The sequence below is a fragment of the Podarcis vaucheri genome (genome assembly GCF_965113315.1).
Source record: "Podarcis vaucheri genome assembly, chromosome: 2".
NCBI classification, from domain to species: domain Eukaryota; kingdom Metazoa; phylum Chordata; class Lepidosauria; order Squamata; family Lacertidae; genus Podarcis; species Podarcis vaucheri.
The window spans coordinates 46,698,412-46,712,674 of NC_138760.1; the positions used below are offsets into that span (position 1 = coordinate 46,698,412).

Genomic DNA, 14,263 nt, shown 5'->3' on the forward strand with positions numbered 1-14,263 from the left:
CCTGTCAAGGCCTGGTAGCCCGCGGCTCTCCTCCTCCTTCCCCGCCAACGGGGCGCCCGGGTATCTCGGCCGTGCCTTCCCCGCTGGTCAGCATCCTTTCGGCCGCCTCCCGTTTAGCCTCTGCAGCACCCGGAGCCACTGGCCAGCGCCTGTCACGTCTGGTCCGCGCCCTCCGGCAGCAGCTGGTAATCGAAAGTGAGACATTTTTTTAAAAAAAATTAATAAAGCATCTTTTGTCCGCTGCGAGAACGGGAATAATCCACACCGAGGCAAACCGGCTCTCGTTTCTTTTGACTTTCTAACCTCCCTTGTGGATACATATTATTAAAGTGAATTTTGAAAATCCTGAAAAGAATGTTACTGACTCTCGTCTAAAGCCCAAAGTAAGACCAAGAATGGGTTGTATTGCAGTATGAGAAATATGCATACCTAAAACATAGGTTGGAAATTATTTATTTTTTAATGCAATAAGTTATCTCGTGTCTGTTTTGGCTATCCAGCACTCTGAAGGTCGGAATGGCTGGCTTCTGTCTTTTAATCTCGCCAGTCTAGTAATATAAACAATAGAAAACAGTAATTCTGCTTTAACCTGTGTTTCTGATTGCCTACTTTGTTGTATACTTAAACTATTTTGAAGAATCAAAAAAAAAATTGTAGCTGATATTATCTCTGAAGTATAGTGAATTTGTCCAGAAAACAACAGTTGGGATCAGTCTTACTTAGGCGAAGATTCCCTATTCTGCTTATCTTCCCCATCCCTATTTTTTTTGCAGTTTGAGCCTATGTGTGTCTATTCAGAAGTAAGTTATTTATTTATATTTACATATAGTATTACAATTATATTCTGCCATTTTTCCAAGGAGCTCAGGATGGCATACATGGTTCTTTCTCTCTCCACTTTATAAGGCTAGTTTAGGTAGGCCAGGCTGAAAGAGTGTGACTGGCCCAAAATCACTGGGTAAGCTTCGTGGCTGAGTGGAAATTTGAATCAGAGCCTCCACAGTTTTATTTGGACACCACATGCTGATTCTCTGTAAAAATAGCTCTTCCCAGGGTAAGGGTGTTAGGATTGAACCTTCAGAAATTCTCATTGTCTGTTTTGGGCTAAATGACTTTTTGTAATGCTACTGTAGTTCTTTTCACAGTACTGTATCTGTTGTTGGATCAGAAGAGATTAGTTTACACTTGACTCCTTGTCGGAAACAGTTTTATATAATGTTATGTCACTGTCTTGCTCTGGCAAAAAATGTTTCCCTGTATTGAAAATATTTATACCCATTTTCTTTTGCTTGTAAATACTGGTTTCTTCATCAATACAATTTCCCCCTGCATCTGTTCTGGGTTCTTGTGTGTATAACTACTGTAAATGCCACTCAGTGTGGTGCTTTGTCCTGCGACTGAAAAACCCTGCAACTAGAAAATAACTAATTGGTGGTTTAGCTGATCTGTGACTATTGTTATTGTATTAATTTAAGGAATTTGCTTAGCTCATCCAACAGACAGCGAGTAACCAATGTTTTCTGTCTTCTTATCTAGCAAGACAGACTTGTTTATTATAATCATGCCTTAAAATGATAAAACCATTAAAGGCAATTAGTGTTAGTTCATTTTTTAGTGAATTAGTCAAATTGTAATCCTTGACACACTTAATCTGGAAAAAAGTCTCATTGAACTCTGCAAGACTTAATCATTTGCAGGAATTAATCGTTTTTTGCTTTTCTTAACTGGCACTATGAGGCAAATGTAGCTTGTATGGTGCTTAATCTCTTCGCATTATTAATTTTCCAGCTCAAATCCCATATTCTCTTTTATATTTTGGTAGTTATGGCTTCTGAGGAAGAAGAAGAGATGGTCACTGCAGAGATGGGGTCACCAGCCCTCCAGAAGAAAAGTTCTCTGGCTGGGTCATTAGACCATATTCCTAACAGAATAGGAAGCTCACTGTCTCCTGAACCTTCTAGCAATAAGGCAGATTCCCAGGATTCCAAAAGTGAGTCTGTCTTCTGTTGAGGTTGCTGCTGAGCCTTGTCCATGGTGTATGTGATGGTGACAGTCCCATTAGGTGGCTTTAATGCAGATCTGAACCCTTTGATTATCACTTGTTTTACAGAGTGGTGTCACTGCTTATAATTTACACTGTCTCTTGGTGAAATAATTTGAAAGGTTTCATGACTAACAAAAGTATTGTTCACATGAAAAAACAGCAAAAAGAATTCAGTGTGTTTCAAAAGTTTGCAATGTTTGTGTTAAATACTGAGAGTTTAATAAAATGTTTCTTTTTCAATATGTGGTGAATACAGTATACAGTATTTTCCATTTTATTTTTTTTGCTTTATGTGAAAGTACATTGTGAGGAACAGCAATGAGCTTACCAAATAGCTAATTAATGAACATATTCAAATATGATCTACCAACATTATGTACCATTATTGATTTGGGGGTTGGGGTATTTATCCCATTGCCTGTTACAGTGTACAGCCAAATAGCCATTTTGTGGTTTTTCTTCATTTTAAAGGAAATGTAGAATATATGCTGTGAGGGATCCTAACTTTCTGAGTTAATATTGTAATGCTTTTGAAACCAAGAAGAGATAAATATTTCTGATTTCAGCTTTAAAATGATCACAAGTAGCCACTTGGTATAAATATTATTTAAAGCATTTTTACCCTACTTTGTGGCTGAAAAGGCTCACAGCTTACAGTCTAAAAGACACAATACCAAAGGAAAAATGAATGAGGAAGGAAGAGAAAAATGAGGAAATTCAGGCATCAATTCTTAAGGTTACATTGTAGCTCTTATAATGACCAGCTGAGATGGAAACAATTCAGGGAGAAGAGGGGTCTGATAAAGCTGGTATCTCAGCAGACAATCAAATGGCCCTCCTATATTTATCTCTGCTACAGTCTGATGGAATAGACTTCATTGTTTTTGACTGTATTTGGGTAGGAGAATCAGGCCGTGATACTTGAAATGTTACTGAAAATAAGAATTATAATGTTTTGTGAACAAGGAGACTAAAGGGGATATTTATAGTGTGGCTTTCACCAACTTAGAATAAGGCGCATGTCATCAATTTTGTGTGAGAACACAGGTCAAAGTGATGGTTGCAGGGCGGACTAGTAGTTGTGATGCTGATTTTTGCAGAAGGAATTTGACCATCAAGTACCATTTTTTACTAAAGCTTAGTGAAGTCATCTGTTGCAAAATAAAGAGCCAGTCTATTTAGCGAGTCCAATGCTAAACTGATGATACCTGGCTTGTTTATGGAGCAGGGTCCAAATCAAGATAACGTGGTGTGCGCTTGTGCTCTACTGACTGGTAGCAAAGGCAGTGTGGGGTTAAGCTTAACCTTGTCTCAATAAGTCACTCTCCTCTTTCCAGCACCAAACCTCACAACATGTGAGGTCTGTGGCGTCTGCTTCGAGACCCGCAAGGGCCTGTCCAGCCATGCCCGTTCTCACTTACGTCAGCTCGGTGTGGCTGAGTCTGAGAGCAGTGGAGCCCCCATCGACTTACTCTATGAACTGATGAAGCAGAAGGGCAAAGTGGACAGTGGCCCCATCTCTCCAAGTCTTAGCAAAAAATCTGCTTCTCCCAAAGAAGGGACTGCAGGGTCCTCACAGCCGACACTGCTGCCTCCCAACAAAGCTACGGAACGGCCGCAAGAGGCACCTATAAACAAAGCAATCAAATGCCCTCCAGGTTTCACCCCCAAGAATGTTGCCCAGCCAGGATCTCCCATACTCAAGAAAGTGACACCTGCTCTGCCTGGTTCTCCTCTGCCAAAGACCCCCGAAGACAAAAGCCCCAAGCTACCGCTGAGCCCTCTGCAGAGTTCTCCTAAAGCACAGTGGTCACAACCGGAGGAAGAAGGCCCCTTAAACCTAAGTGAGTCTGTTTGATGCTGATCCTGCTTGTGAACAGGAGAGCTGGCTTGCAGTTTGCTGCTGCAGGGAGCTCTTGTGTTTCACATTACCTTGTAGCGTGAACCAGTGTAGGGCTGCCCACCCCAAGGCACATTTTACACCTATGGGCTCTGCACAGGCTGCTTGCTTCATTCGCACATACGGCATCTTGCATACACCACAATAAAGGAAGGGCATAGAGGACTTATTGCATAAGTTTGATCTCCTGCAAAAGTGTCCCTTCCTATTTCTAGAACAACTGGTGAACTTTCACTGTGATCCTTTAGTGTTGTCCCGAAGGGTTTCTTCCCTTCTCTGAGCTGGGTGAGCAGGAGTTTTTAAAAATTATTATTCCTAGGCACCTTTTTAGTAAATCTCTTTTCCTCAACTGGCTCTTCCCCGAAACCCATCTCTAAGAGGGTCAGTCACATTTATTTTATTCATTGGATGGGCCACAAAGCCTTCCCATGTGTCTTTTTGATTTGTGCCTGGAGATTTTTAAACTCACTAGTGAAAGTAGGGATGTTTATCTCTTGAAGGGAGAACAACTATAGACACTATATGTTTCTTTCCAAAGCTCTGAGTGAAACTTTTTTCAGAAGAAAAGACTGAGAGACCCTCTGAGATCTTCTGCATAGCTGTTCATTTAAAACCAAAATTCTTAGCAATCTTTCAGAATAAAGAGTGAGGAATTTAGTGCTCTCAGGACCTAATTAAAAGCAATTTCTGCTGCATCTGAGCCATTGCTTCCCCTGTTGTACATTATCTGTTTGCCCTTCTTCTCAGGGCCTATAGTAAGGCTTGTGGACTTGCAGCTGATGTTGGAGTTTGGAGACTAACATAATCTGTGCTTCTTTTGGGCTATAATATTCAACAGTGTTTTCTATTAAAGCTGGCAGAACTGGCACAAGCCACCCAGTATCCCTGCTTCAGTCTTGTACAGTGTTCTCTTGCATTGGAAGGAAATAATAGAAAATCAGCACTACTTCTGCCATTTCAGTCCTTTTTAAAAGCCGTTTTGCAGCTGTTGCTGGCGAAGGAGTAGTGAGTTCTCACTTGGTGTGATGAGGCAGAGGTAAGGAGAATCGTAAAGAGAGGGGAATTTTCTGGTGCGCTTGGCTCAAGGTACCAAGGCCAGTCCTATCTGGGGGTGGGGAAAGCTAACAGTGCACAAGGTGTGGTATCGTCTATTGATCCAGCAGCAACAAAGTCTTCAGCATTAGTTGTAAGGAAGTGTTGGATGACATCCTGACCTGTCCACCCCACAACTGAGTTCCTGCTTCTTTCATGAGGGAACCTTCAATTTAAAAGCCCCTTTTCCAAGTCCCGTTTGCCTTCTTCTCTAACTGCATTGTCATGGGCCGCAGATTCTTAACATAATATTGTGGTGTCAGTTGAGCACTGGAGTTCTTAGATATGTTGTGATTCTTCCTCAAGCATACAATTGAAAAACAGTTGCTGAGAAAGTCAACACCATTTATACAGCTGCTTCCCATTCCCATTTTGAGGTGTAATCCATTCCTAAACATAACTCTTTGCCCCAGGCATTGATATTTTACCTGCACTTCATATTTTTGAAATTGCTGTGAGAACCTTTGCTTTTATTGTTCTTTGCTTTTATTGTTTTTTGCTTTTAGGCTCTGCCTTGGCTGATAAGATTTTGAACTGTTTCATCCGGTCAGTTGTATATGAAAGTGGAGGTTTATAACCAACAAACTTTGCAATTTTCTAGATAGCTTACATGACTTCTTTGAGCATTCCTGGGAATTTGAATTTGCTTGTGATGGAAATTGGCATAAATCTGCATGAACTAAAATAAATTCTTAAAGTGGCAGTTCTGCCCTCATTGAGTAATAACAGCTGTCAATTCTGGGTTCAACCCATTTCTTCCTAATGGCTTATACCACATGCTGCTGGACTTTGTAAGAGTCATAGCACTGAAAACATCACTGCTGTCCATCTTTATTTTGAAATCAAACCCAAAGCTTAATAGTGGATCGAAGAAGCCTCATGGACCTTACAGGCATGAGAAACAATTACAGTTTGGAAAGTGTTGTATTTAACATTGTGCCATTGTTGGGGATGAGCATTTACATTAAGATTCTTCAGTCTGAAGGATTGAAATGGTAGGCAAAAATGCAAATGCTTTGGACCTCTTAAATTGACGGTTTAATTTTTTAAGTCACTCTTTCTGATTGCCACATTGCTTTTCCAGCATGAACCCAGCTGGCAGCCTGAAGTGTTGCTCAGTCTGGGACTAGGGCTGTCTGACACTCTGCAGTTTTTGACATTGCTGTTTTCAAAAGTTACTGGTGTCTGAAATGCCTGATGGTTTAAGCTGAGATGGAAAAGGCTTCAGCATCATGTTTTCAGGAAAGAGAGTGTTTGAAAACTTGACCTGGGCCACTAAAAGGAAATCTGGTTAAATGCAAGTCTTTTGAGAGAATTTCTGCTTAACTGTTAAGCCAGCATCAGTGGGTACAGGTGAATAACTTGGCTTTCCTTTAGGGCTGCTTGCTAAATCCTACTAGGAAACCACTTTACCATTTCTGGAGTGAGAAATGGGGTCTTTAGAACAAAAAAAGGAACAAGATCCTTTTCAGGTTGTAACGGGTACTTGAGACACATCAGTTGTGTGATCGTATCTATTGTGATCAATGTGTTCTTTTTTCCGCAGCTGTAGATAGTGACTCGGGCAGAGAAATTGACTGCCAGTTATGTGGTGCCTGGTTTGAAACCAGAAAAGGGCTGTCGAGTCACGCTAGAGCCCACCTGAGACACCTGGGAGTGAGCGATCCAGATGCTAAAGGATCTCCTATTGATGTTTTAAATGATCTCATCAAAAGCGAAGACTTCAAAGGCCGCCCTCCCTCTCTCCTCCATAGCGAGAGAGAAACATTAGGGGAGACTGGGAGCTCTGATGGACCCAGCCCAAAGAGCACAGCTACAGCAGCGCCTGCCACAGGCATGAAACAAGCACACGCACCAAGGCCTTTGGGCAAACAGCCATCTGTACTCTCACCTCACTCCCCTCCACCATCCAAGAAGTTGAAGCCACATGGCCACAGGCTGTCAGCTGCGGCCAGCCTGCAAAGGAAACAGGGTCTTTCTTCCAGTGCGTACTGGGCAGCAGATGCTGAGATGGCTCCACTCAATCTCTGTAGGTTCTATCAGCACTGGCTCCTGTCCCCTCCTCTTCCTCTCCCCCTTCCTAGTCTTGTTTATGTGACATGGAGCTGTACGCTTAGAAATCCAGGCCCCTTGCCATTTCCTGCCACCATGTCCAGTAAGCAGCAAAGGGTTGGGGAAGCAAGCATTTTGGCCCACATGCTTTTCTTGCAAAGCTTTTTCTGAAATGTATAATGCAGCTTTCTCAGCTGGCCTGTGCGTGTGCTGAAGTTAACTCTTCCCTGTCCGGGTATTTTCTTCACGGTTAGATCTTGCTCCAAATGGATGGCATCTCCCTGTCCCAGATAGGAGAAAGCTATATGGTTGCTCTTCAGTTAAGAGTATCACAAGACAAGTGTGGATTCAATCTGATCTGCTGCAGATGGAAGGGGAATTAATTAAGCAGTTTGAAGGGAAGAGTGTGCAATCTTACATAGCCTGAGCCCTTTGGTGGCCATTGGTTTGAAATTGACTGCTGCATTTTTTACAGCACTCATTGGCTTTGTTTAGCGTCAGCAAAATGCTCAGTACTGATGTGTTTCTCCATGGCATTTAATGTCTTAGCAGTTACAGAGCAAGGAAGAAGATTGCTTCTGCCAATTACAATTTTACCAGGGCTTTAAAGTGGCACTGCGACCCATTTCAGAGATGGAGGTTACAACTGCCTCAAGGTGGTGGGATTCCAGCTATTTCCCTCCCTCAGTGCAGGGAGAGTAGATGAGACCAGTCAAAGTGTGATCTGCATACTGCTGGCTTTAAAGCTGTTAAATAGCCATGGGCACCCCATATGGAATGGTGTGTTTCACCCCTTTGCACTAGCTGTCCTGCATTACCTAAAGGAGGCTGCATGGCTCAAGCTTACGGTGGCAAATACAGAGCACTTGGTGGTTCTTCCCCTGACACACATTGGGAAATGAGTCTTCTCTGAACTTCCTGACAGGGAGAATTAAGGCATTGAATTCTGGGACGGGAAAAGGTATTCAGCATTTCTCATTGTGGGATTTCCTATTCAGCTGTACAGCAAATGTACTTTCATCCCGATGGGTGGCCCTTCGTTTTGAAGGAGACAGTGGGATCATGGAGAAGAAACTGGCCTTCATGCCCGATTCCTTGCACGCACATGATCATCTTCCTTTGAAAGCTTGATCAGGGTGCGAAGGAAAGCACACAGCTTCTGGTATACCTCCTCGCTAATCTCATGACATAGGACCAGCCATTCTCAGCATTTTTTATAATTTGTCAGCACCTGCTCTTCACTGTCTCCTGTCATGTATCCAGTGTCCCCTGCTCTGACCACATCCTACCCCAGCTTTCATGCTTCACAGGAATTGTTGGTGGTTTGTTTTTTTTAATTTTTTTCCCCCTTTGGCCAATCTTGTTAAGGTATCAGCTTTGTCTTGTGTGAATTCCTTGTGCTATGTGCCTGCTTCATACTGCCTTGTAAGGGAATAACCTAGTTGGTGTCCACGTCACATCCTGCTCCCTGCCCAATCCCTTTTTCAGCCTCTGTAATGGCCTGTCTCTCCTCTCCTCTTTCTCCTCAGCCTCTGGAGCAGAACCTGTGCGGGATATCAGGTGTGAGTTCTGCGGTGAATATTTTGAGAACCGGAAAGGGCTCTCCAGCCATGCCAGGTCGCACCTCCGCCAGATGGGGGTAACTGAGTGGTATGTGAATGGCTCTCCCATCGACACCCTCCGAGAAATCCTAAAAAGGCGAGCTCAGCCTCGGACCAGTACCTCCAACTCCCCAGCACAGGGTCAGAAATCACTTGCTCTGTCTGTTCTTGGAGGCTCCCTGGAGTCACGCGGTCCAGGGGAGAGCCATGTGCCTCCCATGCCTAAGAAGGCACAGCAGCCAGGGAGCCCTTTGGGGCACTCTCCTACCTCTTCTCCCCCAACTGCTAGAAAAATCTTCCCTGGGCTTTCTTCTCCCTCTTTGCACAAGAAACTGAAACAAGATCAGCTGCGTATGGAAATCAAGCGGGAAATGATGTCTGGGGGACTTCATAATGATTCACATCTATCTGATAGAGCTTGGTCACCGCGAGAGGAGATGTCCCCACTCAATCTCTGTAAGTGTTAGCAACAGGGGCTGTATGCATAAGCCTTTGGTGATGGGCAAAAATGCATGTTGGAATGGGTGTGAAAGTGAAGAATTGGGAATTAGGGCTACATGATTTTTTTCCTCAGTAAACAGGGTGCTGCTGCCTAGTAATCAAGATCTCAGGTAGCATCAGCTTTATGCTCATGCATTCCTGCCTGAGATTCTGAGAGCTTGTAACCATGTTGTATGGATTCCTTGTAAGATTGTAATTAGCAATTGGCCTTAGTACAGTGAGAAACTTTCTGCGTTTCCTGATTGGCAAAATAAATGCAAATATTCAGATACTCCTGTCTCCAAATGTGCAGTCACTCTAGACCTAACAGAGTGTTGAGAAGCATGCTAGCTTCAGGCATGGAGGACCCAGACCTGGAACCTGTTCAGCCTTTAAATTAAATGGGTGGCTTATCAGATATAAGTGAGATAAGTAGTTCATTTTGTCTGTCTTGTTTTGAAAAGCACTGCAGAAATAAATAAGAAGGTTGTGAGAGGTGCATGACTGGTTGCTAATTACTTGCCTTTGAGTGTAAAGCATTCTCTGTGCATGTTGATTTGTCTTTTGCAGCCTCTCGTGCTGACCCCGTGCGGGATATTCGGTGTGAGTTTTGTGGTGAGTTTTTTGAGAACCGGAAGGGGCTCTCCAGCCATGCCAGATCTCACTTGCGCCAGATGGGAGTAACTGAGTGGTCAGTCAATGGCTCCCCCATCGACACGCTACGGGAAATCATAAAGAAAAAGAACAAGCCGTGCTTGATCAAGAAAGAGCCAAACACAATGAGCATTGAGCTTCCGCAGCCCATGGGGGAGGATGGAGCTGATCCTAAATCCCCTGGGAAAATGCTGCAGCCCATGGCCTTGTCCCCGCTGGGCGGGAGGACTGGGAAACCACACCTTGGTCGGGAGGTTAGTCTATCACCACTCAAGTCACCAGAGGGCTTCTTGGCACCACTCTCCACTAAGCGCCCGCTGCCAGATGAGCGGCTGAGCGGCCACAGTGAAGTGAAGCAGAAAACCTACATCCAGACGGAATTGCCATTCAAAGCCAAGCATGTGCATGACAAGCCCACTCATACATGTAAGTGCAACCCCAGAATGGGGGAAGGGATAAGGTTGGGATCCTGATAAACCTCGGTATTCTATTTCAGGGCTTTCCCTTATGAAATTGAGTTGCTTTCAGGCTTGTTGGGGGTGGGAGGGTAGAAGCAACAGTGTAAATATGGACCTTATATAAAAGGTATTCCACTACAGCCTTTAGAAAAACCTTTTGATGCGAGGCAGCGTCCTGATAGGTAGGGGTTTTTTTAACATGTAGTGGGCTTAGAGTTAGCCAACAACCCTGGTGTAGTACGTTGCCTCTTCTCCTTCCCTGGTATCAGCTAGCCTTTATGCATCCTCTGGCTGGTAGAGAGTTATTTCATTATCTTTAGGGATTCAAACATTGGGCAAATCAGTAAATGGTGTAAACTTCCATGTCTTCGGCCATATGGCCAAAGTGGGCAAAGGTATGCATCTTGCCTATTTATGGGCAAAGGATTCTGGGGTTTGGTTTACTTGACTTGTGGGCTACAGGTGATGGCAGTGCTTAGAAGTTTCAAAGTGGGCTTTTCGGGCTGTTGGTATCGATCCCTGAGGATCCTTTGTGGGGAAATAAGAGTAGTGCCATGGAGCAAATAAGTCCTGGTACTCCACACTTGAACTGTTACTGCTTAAGTCCTTTACTGAAGGTTTTGCTCAGTCTAGCTCCCTGCCATTTCTGCTCCCAGCCACCGAAGCCTGCTGTGAACTGTGTGGCCTCTACTTTGAGAACCGCAAGGCGCTGGCCAGCCATGCTCGTGCGCACCTCAGGCAGTTTGGAGTGACTGAATGGTGTGTGAACGGCTCCCCAATCGAGACTTTGAGTGAGTGGATCAAGCATCGTCCCCAGAAAGCCGGAGCCTATCGCAGCTACATTCAAGGCGGGCGGCCCTTCACCAAAAAGTTCCGCAATGCATCTCACGTGCGCGACAACGATGCTTCTGGGAAGAGGGCTCCCCTGAGCCTGCAGGCAGGCAGCCCTCCACTGGCAAACAGAAGCCTCGGTGGGGAGATAGTGCCCAGTGAGCCTAGCAAAGCTGTGGATGGTGGCAGTGGCAGTGGCGGCAATGGTGGTGATCGACCTGCAGTCACGTCACCTCTGTCGCTGGTAAAGATGGAGGAGCATCAGCAGCATAACATAAACAGTGAGTCATTTCTTTTTCAACACAGGGCCCATCTGGGTACAAGGCTTTCTGGGCAGTCGGGAGGCCTTCTTGAGGCGGCGGCTGTATCTTCCTGGGGGGTAGGAGTGGTGGCAGTGAATGTTCAGGCACCCATCTAATTTCTCAGTGTTCCCAAATCATTCATTGGCCCCAGTGCTTTGGGTAGCTTCAGCTAAGGGCCTCAGAGAAATTCCTCAACGGACTGGCATGTAAAGATCTTAGTCATGGGGAGATGCTTAGCATGACAATGCTATTCCTGTAGCTTCCCCACTCTCCCGCATGACTTCTAGACTTTCTCCTGCCCCACCTTTCTTTTTTTCATAAAAATGTTTTCACAAAGTTCCTTTTTCATTCCAAATACAGCGCAGCCAATGCTGTTTCTATATCCCAGCATCCTTTCTGAAACAAATTCCCCCCCCCCCCCGTTTACTAGAGTTTGAACGGAGGCAGGCCAAGCCCGTTGAGGCTCCTCCACCTCGAGAAGAGGAGATTGCCGACCTGCAGCAGAAGGTTGAAGAGGTCCGCCAGCCGCCTCCCAGAGTGAGACCTGTGCCCTCCTTGGTTCCTAGGCCACCGCAGACCTCCCTGGTGAAGTTTGTGGGCAACATCTACACGCTGAAGTGCAGGTTTGTGCCATTGTTCCGTTTTGCTAATCCCCTTTTCTGCAGTGAAATTTGAATGGCTTTATAGTGTGGGCAGTTTGCTCTTAAACCTGTTATAGGCAACAATCTTCTTGTAGCAGGCCTCTTAGAGGCAGGGCAAGAGATGGGCAGGAAACCTCAATTCCCACACACCCCTTCCCCACATTCTACTTTTGGAGGGTTTCCCCATGCGCTTCGAGATGAGCCAATTTTCAGCTTGGTCCAAATAGACTTTTGTGTTCTCTTTGTGCAGGTTCTGCGAAGTGGAGTTCCAGGGCCCCCTCTCCATCCAAGAGGAGTGGGTGCGGCACCTCCAGCGCCACATCTTGGAGACTAACTTCTCCAAGGCCGATGCTTTGCGAAGTGGGACCGATGTGCCTGCAGCACCACCTGTAGCCGAGGCCCAGTAGCAAAGCTTGTAGGAAGCACCAGCATTCCAGGGTTTCTCTCTTACCTTTCCAAATGAACAAGATTAATGGTTATCAGAATGGGGGGTGAAAGCAGTATTTGACACCCCCCACCCCATGCTCCACAGCTTTGCCCGCCTGTAGACTTAACTTGGATTTTGGGTGGGGCGGAGAGTTCGCAGGAACAGTCCCAGAGTTTGAGCACTAAATTAACAATGCTGTTTTTAATGGAGATGCTCCTTATTGATGGAAATGGTATTCCAAACTGGAGCTCGCTTTTATCTGCACAAAAGTAAAACGGAAATTTTCTTGTCCTTCAAGTGAATACAGGTTTCTCCAAAGACACACACTTGTTACAGGGAGGAAACATGGACTTGCTCTGTTGCAGTTCAGGCTGTGAGAGATGTGATGGTGAGAATTGTGAATATGAGGTTCTAGTGAAAGTTGTGAACATGAGGATTTGTTTGAGGTCAGACACAAGCAAGTTGGGAGGGTAGACACAGAGCACTTTGTTCTGTGGGGAAAGCTGTTGATTCTGTATGTGACTCTAGAGTTAATGTATGTTTGACTCCTTAGGTGACAAGTCTTTAGTTTCTGTAGACGTTGGATCCTGTTGTGCATGTTCACGTTCCCTAACTGTGTAATGGAGGGCCTCAGTCCCACCTGCATTGAAGGGGAAATCATGGACTCTTTGACCCATATACATTTCCCCTTTCCATAACTTCCCAATGTCACCTGGTTATCCCCATCTGTTTCATGTGGGACCCTGTAGGGAATTCAGCTCTGCCACATTATGGCAATGAGAGTTTGGCAAAGGACTATGGCTTTTTCCTGTCTTTAGCCTTGGGCTGAAGAAAGGGTAATGATGTCCCATAGATAACCTCTGCCTGAAATCAGGGATGACACGTCCTTCTGGACAAGCAAGTCCTTTCCAAGGGTACCTGAAGAGTTTGGACTTCTTGCGGGTGGAGGGGCCTCTATGTTTCTCCTTTTTTAGCAAGAACTTGGTGCAGTTCCCAAACCAGCAACAGTAGGTCCTACTGGAATTTCTGCTTTCCTGTTATTTCTCACTGTTGCTGTCCTCGTCTCTCTTCATAGAACCTCAACTTTTTAAACTCTAGTTTTGTGTAGAAATAACAAGCATTCATTTTTATTTGGATCCCAGGCTGAGCAGAGTCTGGAGGCAAATTACCTTTTAACTTTTTCAATGGGCATATTCTGGTTATTACTGTACCTAGGAATATGTATATTAGATTAAACCTGTTCTGGAAACAAAAGGAGAATCCTGAGTGTGTGCTTTTCTGGTTGTATACTTACGTGGAAGGTGGAGAATGTGTTGTGGTTTCTATAGAGAGGTGTCCCAAGAGCTGCCAGTGGGTGTGGAAGCTGTTTCCTGGAGAAACCTTAGGCTCTATCACTCCAGGATAAAGCTTTTTTAAAAAATTGCTTTAATTTTCCCGATGTTGAATGTATTTCCCACATCTCACCTCGTCTCTGGCAATACAGTCTGAGACCCAACCCATACAGGACTTACGTAGAACAGGTACTGAAATCCTTGTATCAAAGTGTGCCATCACTGTTGCGGGCGCCTATTCTGTCCTGTACAACTTCTTCCTCTGTTTCTGATTTTTAAAACAATTTCTTTTTATTTGCTTTGGTCTCCCATAGCAGGCTGAGCAGCAGTCATGTTATGAAACCAAAGTCACAACCCTAAGCTTTTTTTTATTCAGCACCTATAATACAGAAGAATGTCCCAGCACAAGACAGTGTAACTGCATCACCATTTGTCGCACTGGGTTCCTCT

General features: G+C 44.8%; 1 protein-coding gene across 10 annotated transcripts in view; it reads left to right on the plus strand.

The window, feature by feature from the left end:
* The window catches only part of WIZ (WIZ zinc finger), a 60,120-nt gene extending 46,378 nt beyond the window's left edge, over positions 1-13,742 (plus strand). For 7 of the 10 annotated variants that reach the window (XM_082213168.1, XM_082213169.1, XM_082213167.1 and 4 more), the window contains exons 6-13: positions 1,823-1,990; positions 3,382-3,888; positions 6,583-7,065; positions 8,618-9,145; positions 9,740-10,249; positions 10,938-11,393; positions 11,845-12,037; positions 12,306-13,742. In XM_082213168.1, coding sequence (XP_082069294.1) covers positions 1,823-1,990; positions 3,382-3,888; positions 6,583-7,065; positions 8,618-9,145; positions 9,740-10,249; positions 10,938-11,393; positions 11,845-12,037; positions 12,306-12,462 — 3,002 coding nt within the window. In that variant the 3' untranslated portion in view covers positions 12,463-13,742. The remainder of the gene's footprint in view (positions 1-1,822; positions 1,991-3,381; positions 3,889-6,582; positions 7,066-8,617; positions 9,146-9,739; positions 10,250-10,937; positions 11,394-11,844; positions 12,038-12,305) is intronic. The other 3 variants (XM_082213172.1, XM_082213173.1, XM_082213174.1) reach the window with 3 other exon arrangements.
* The last annotated feature ends 521 nt before the right edge of the window (positions 13,743-14,263 follow it).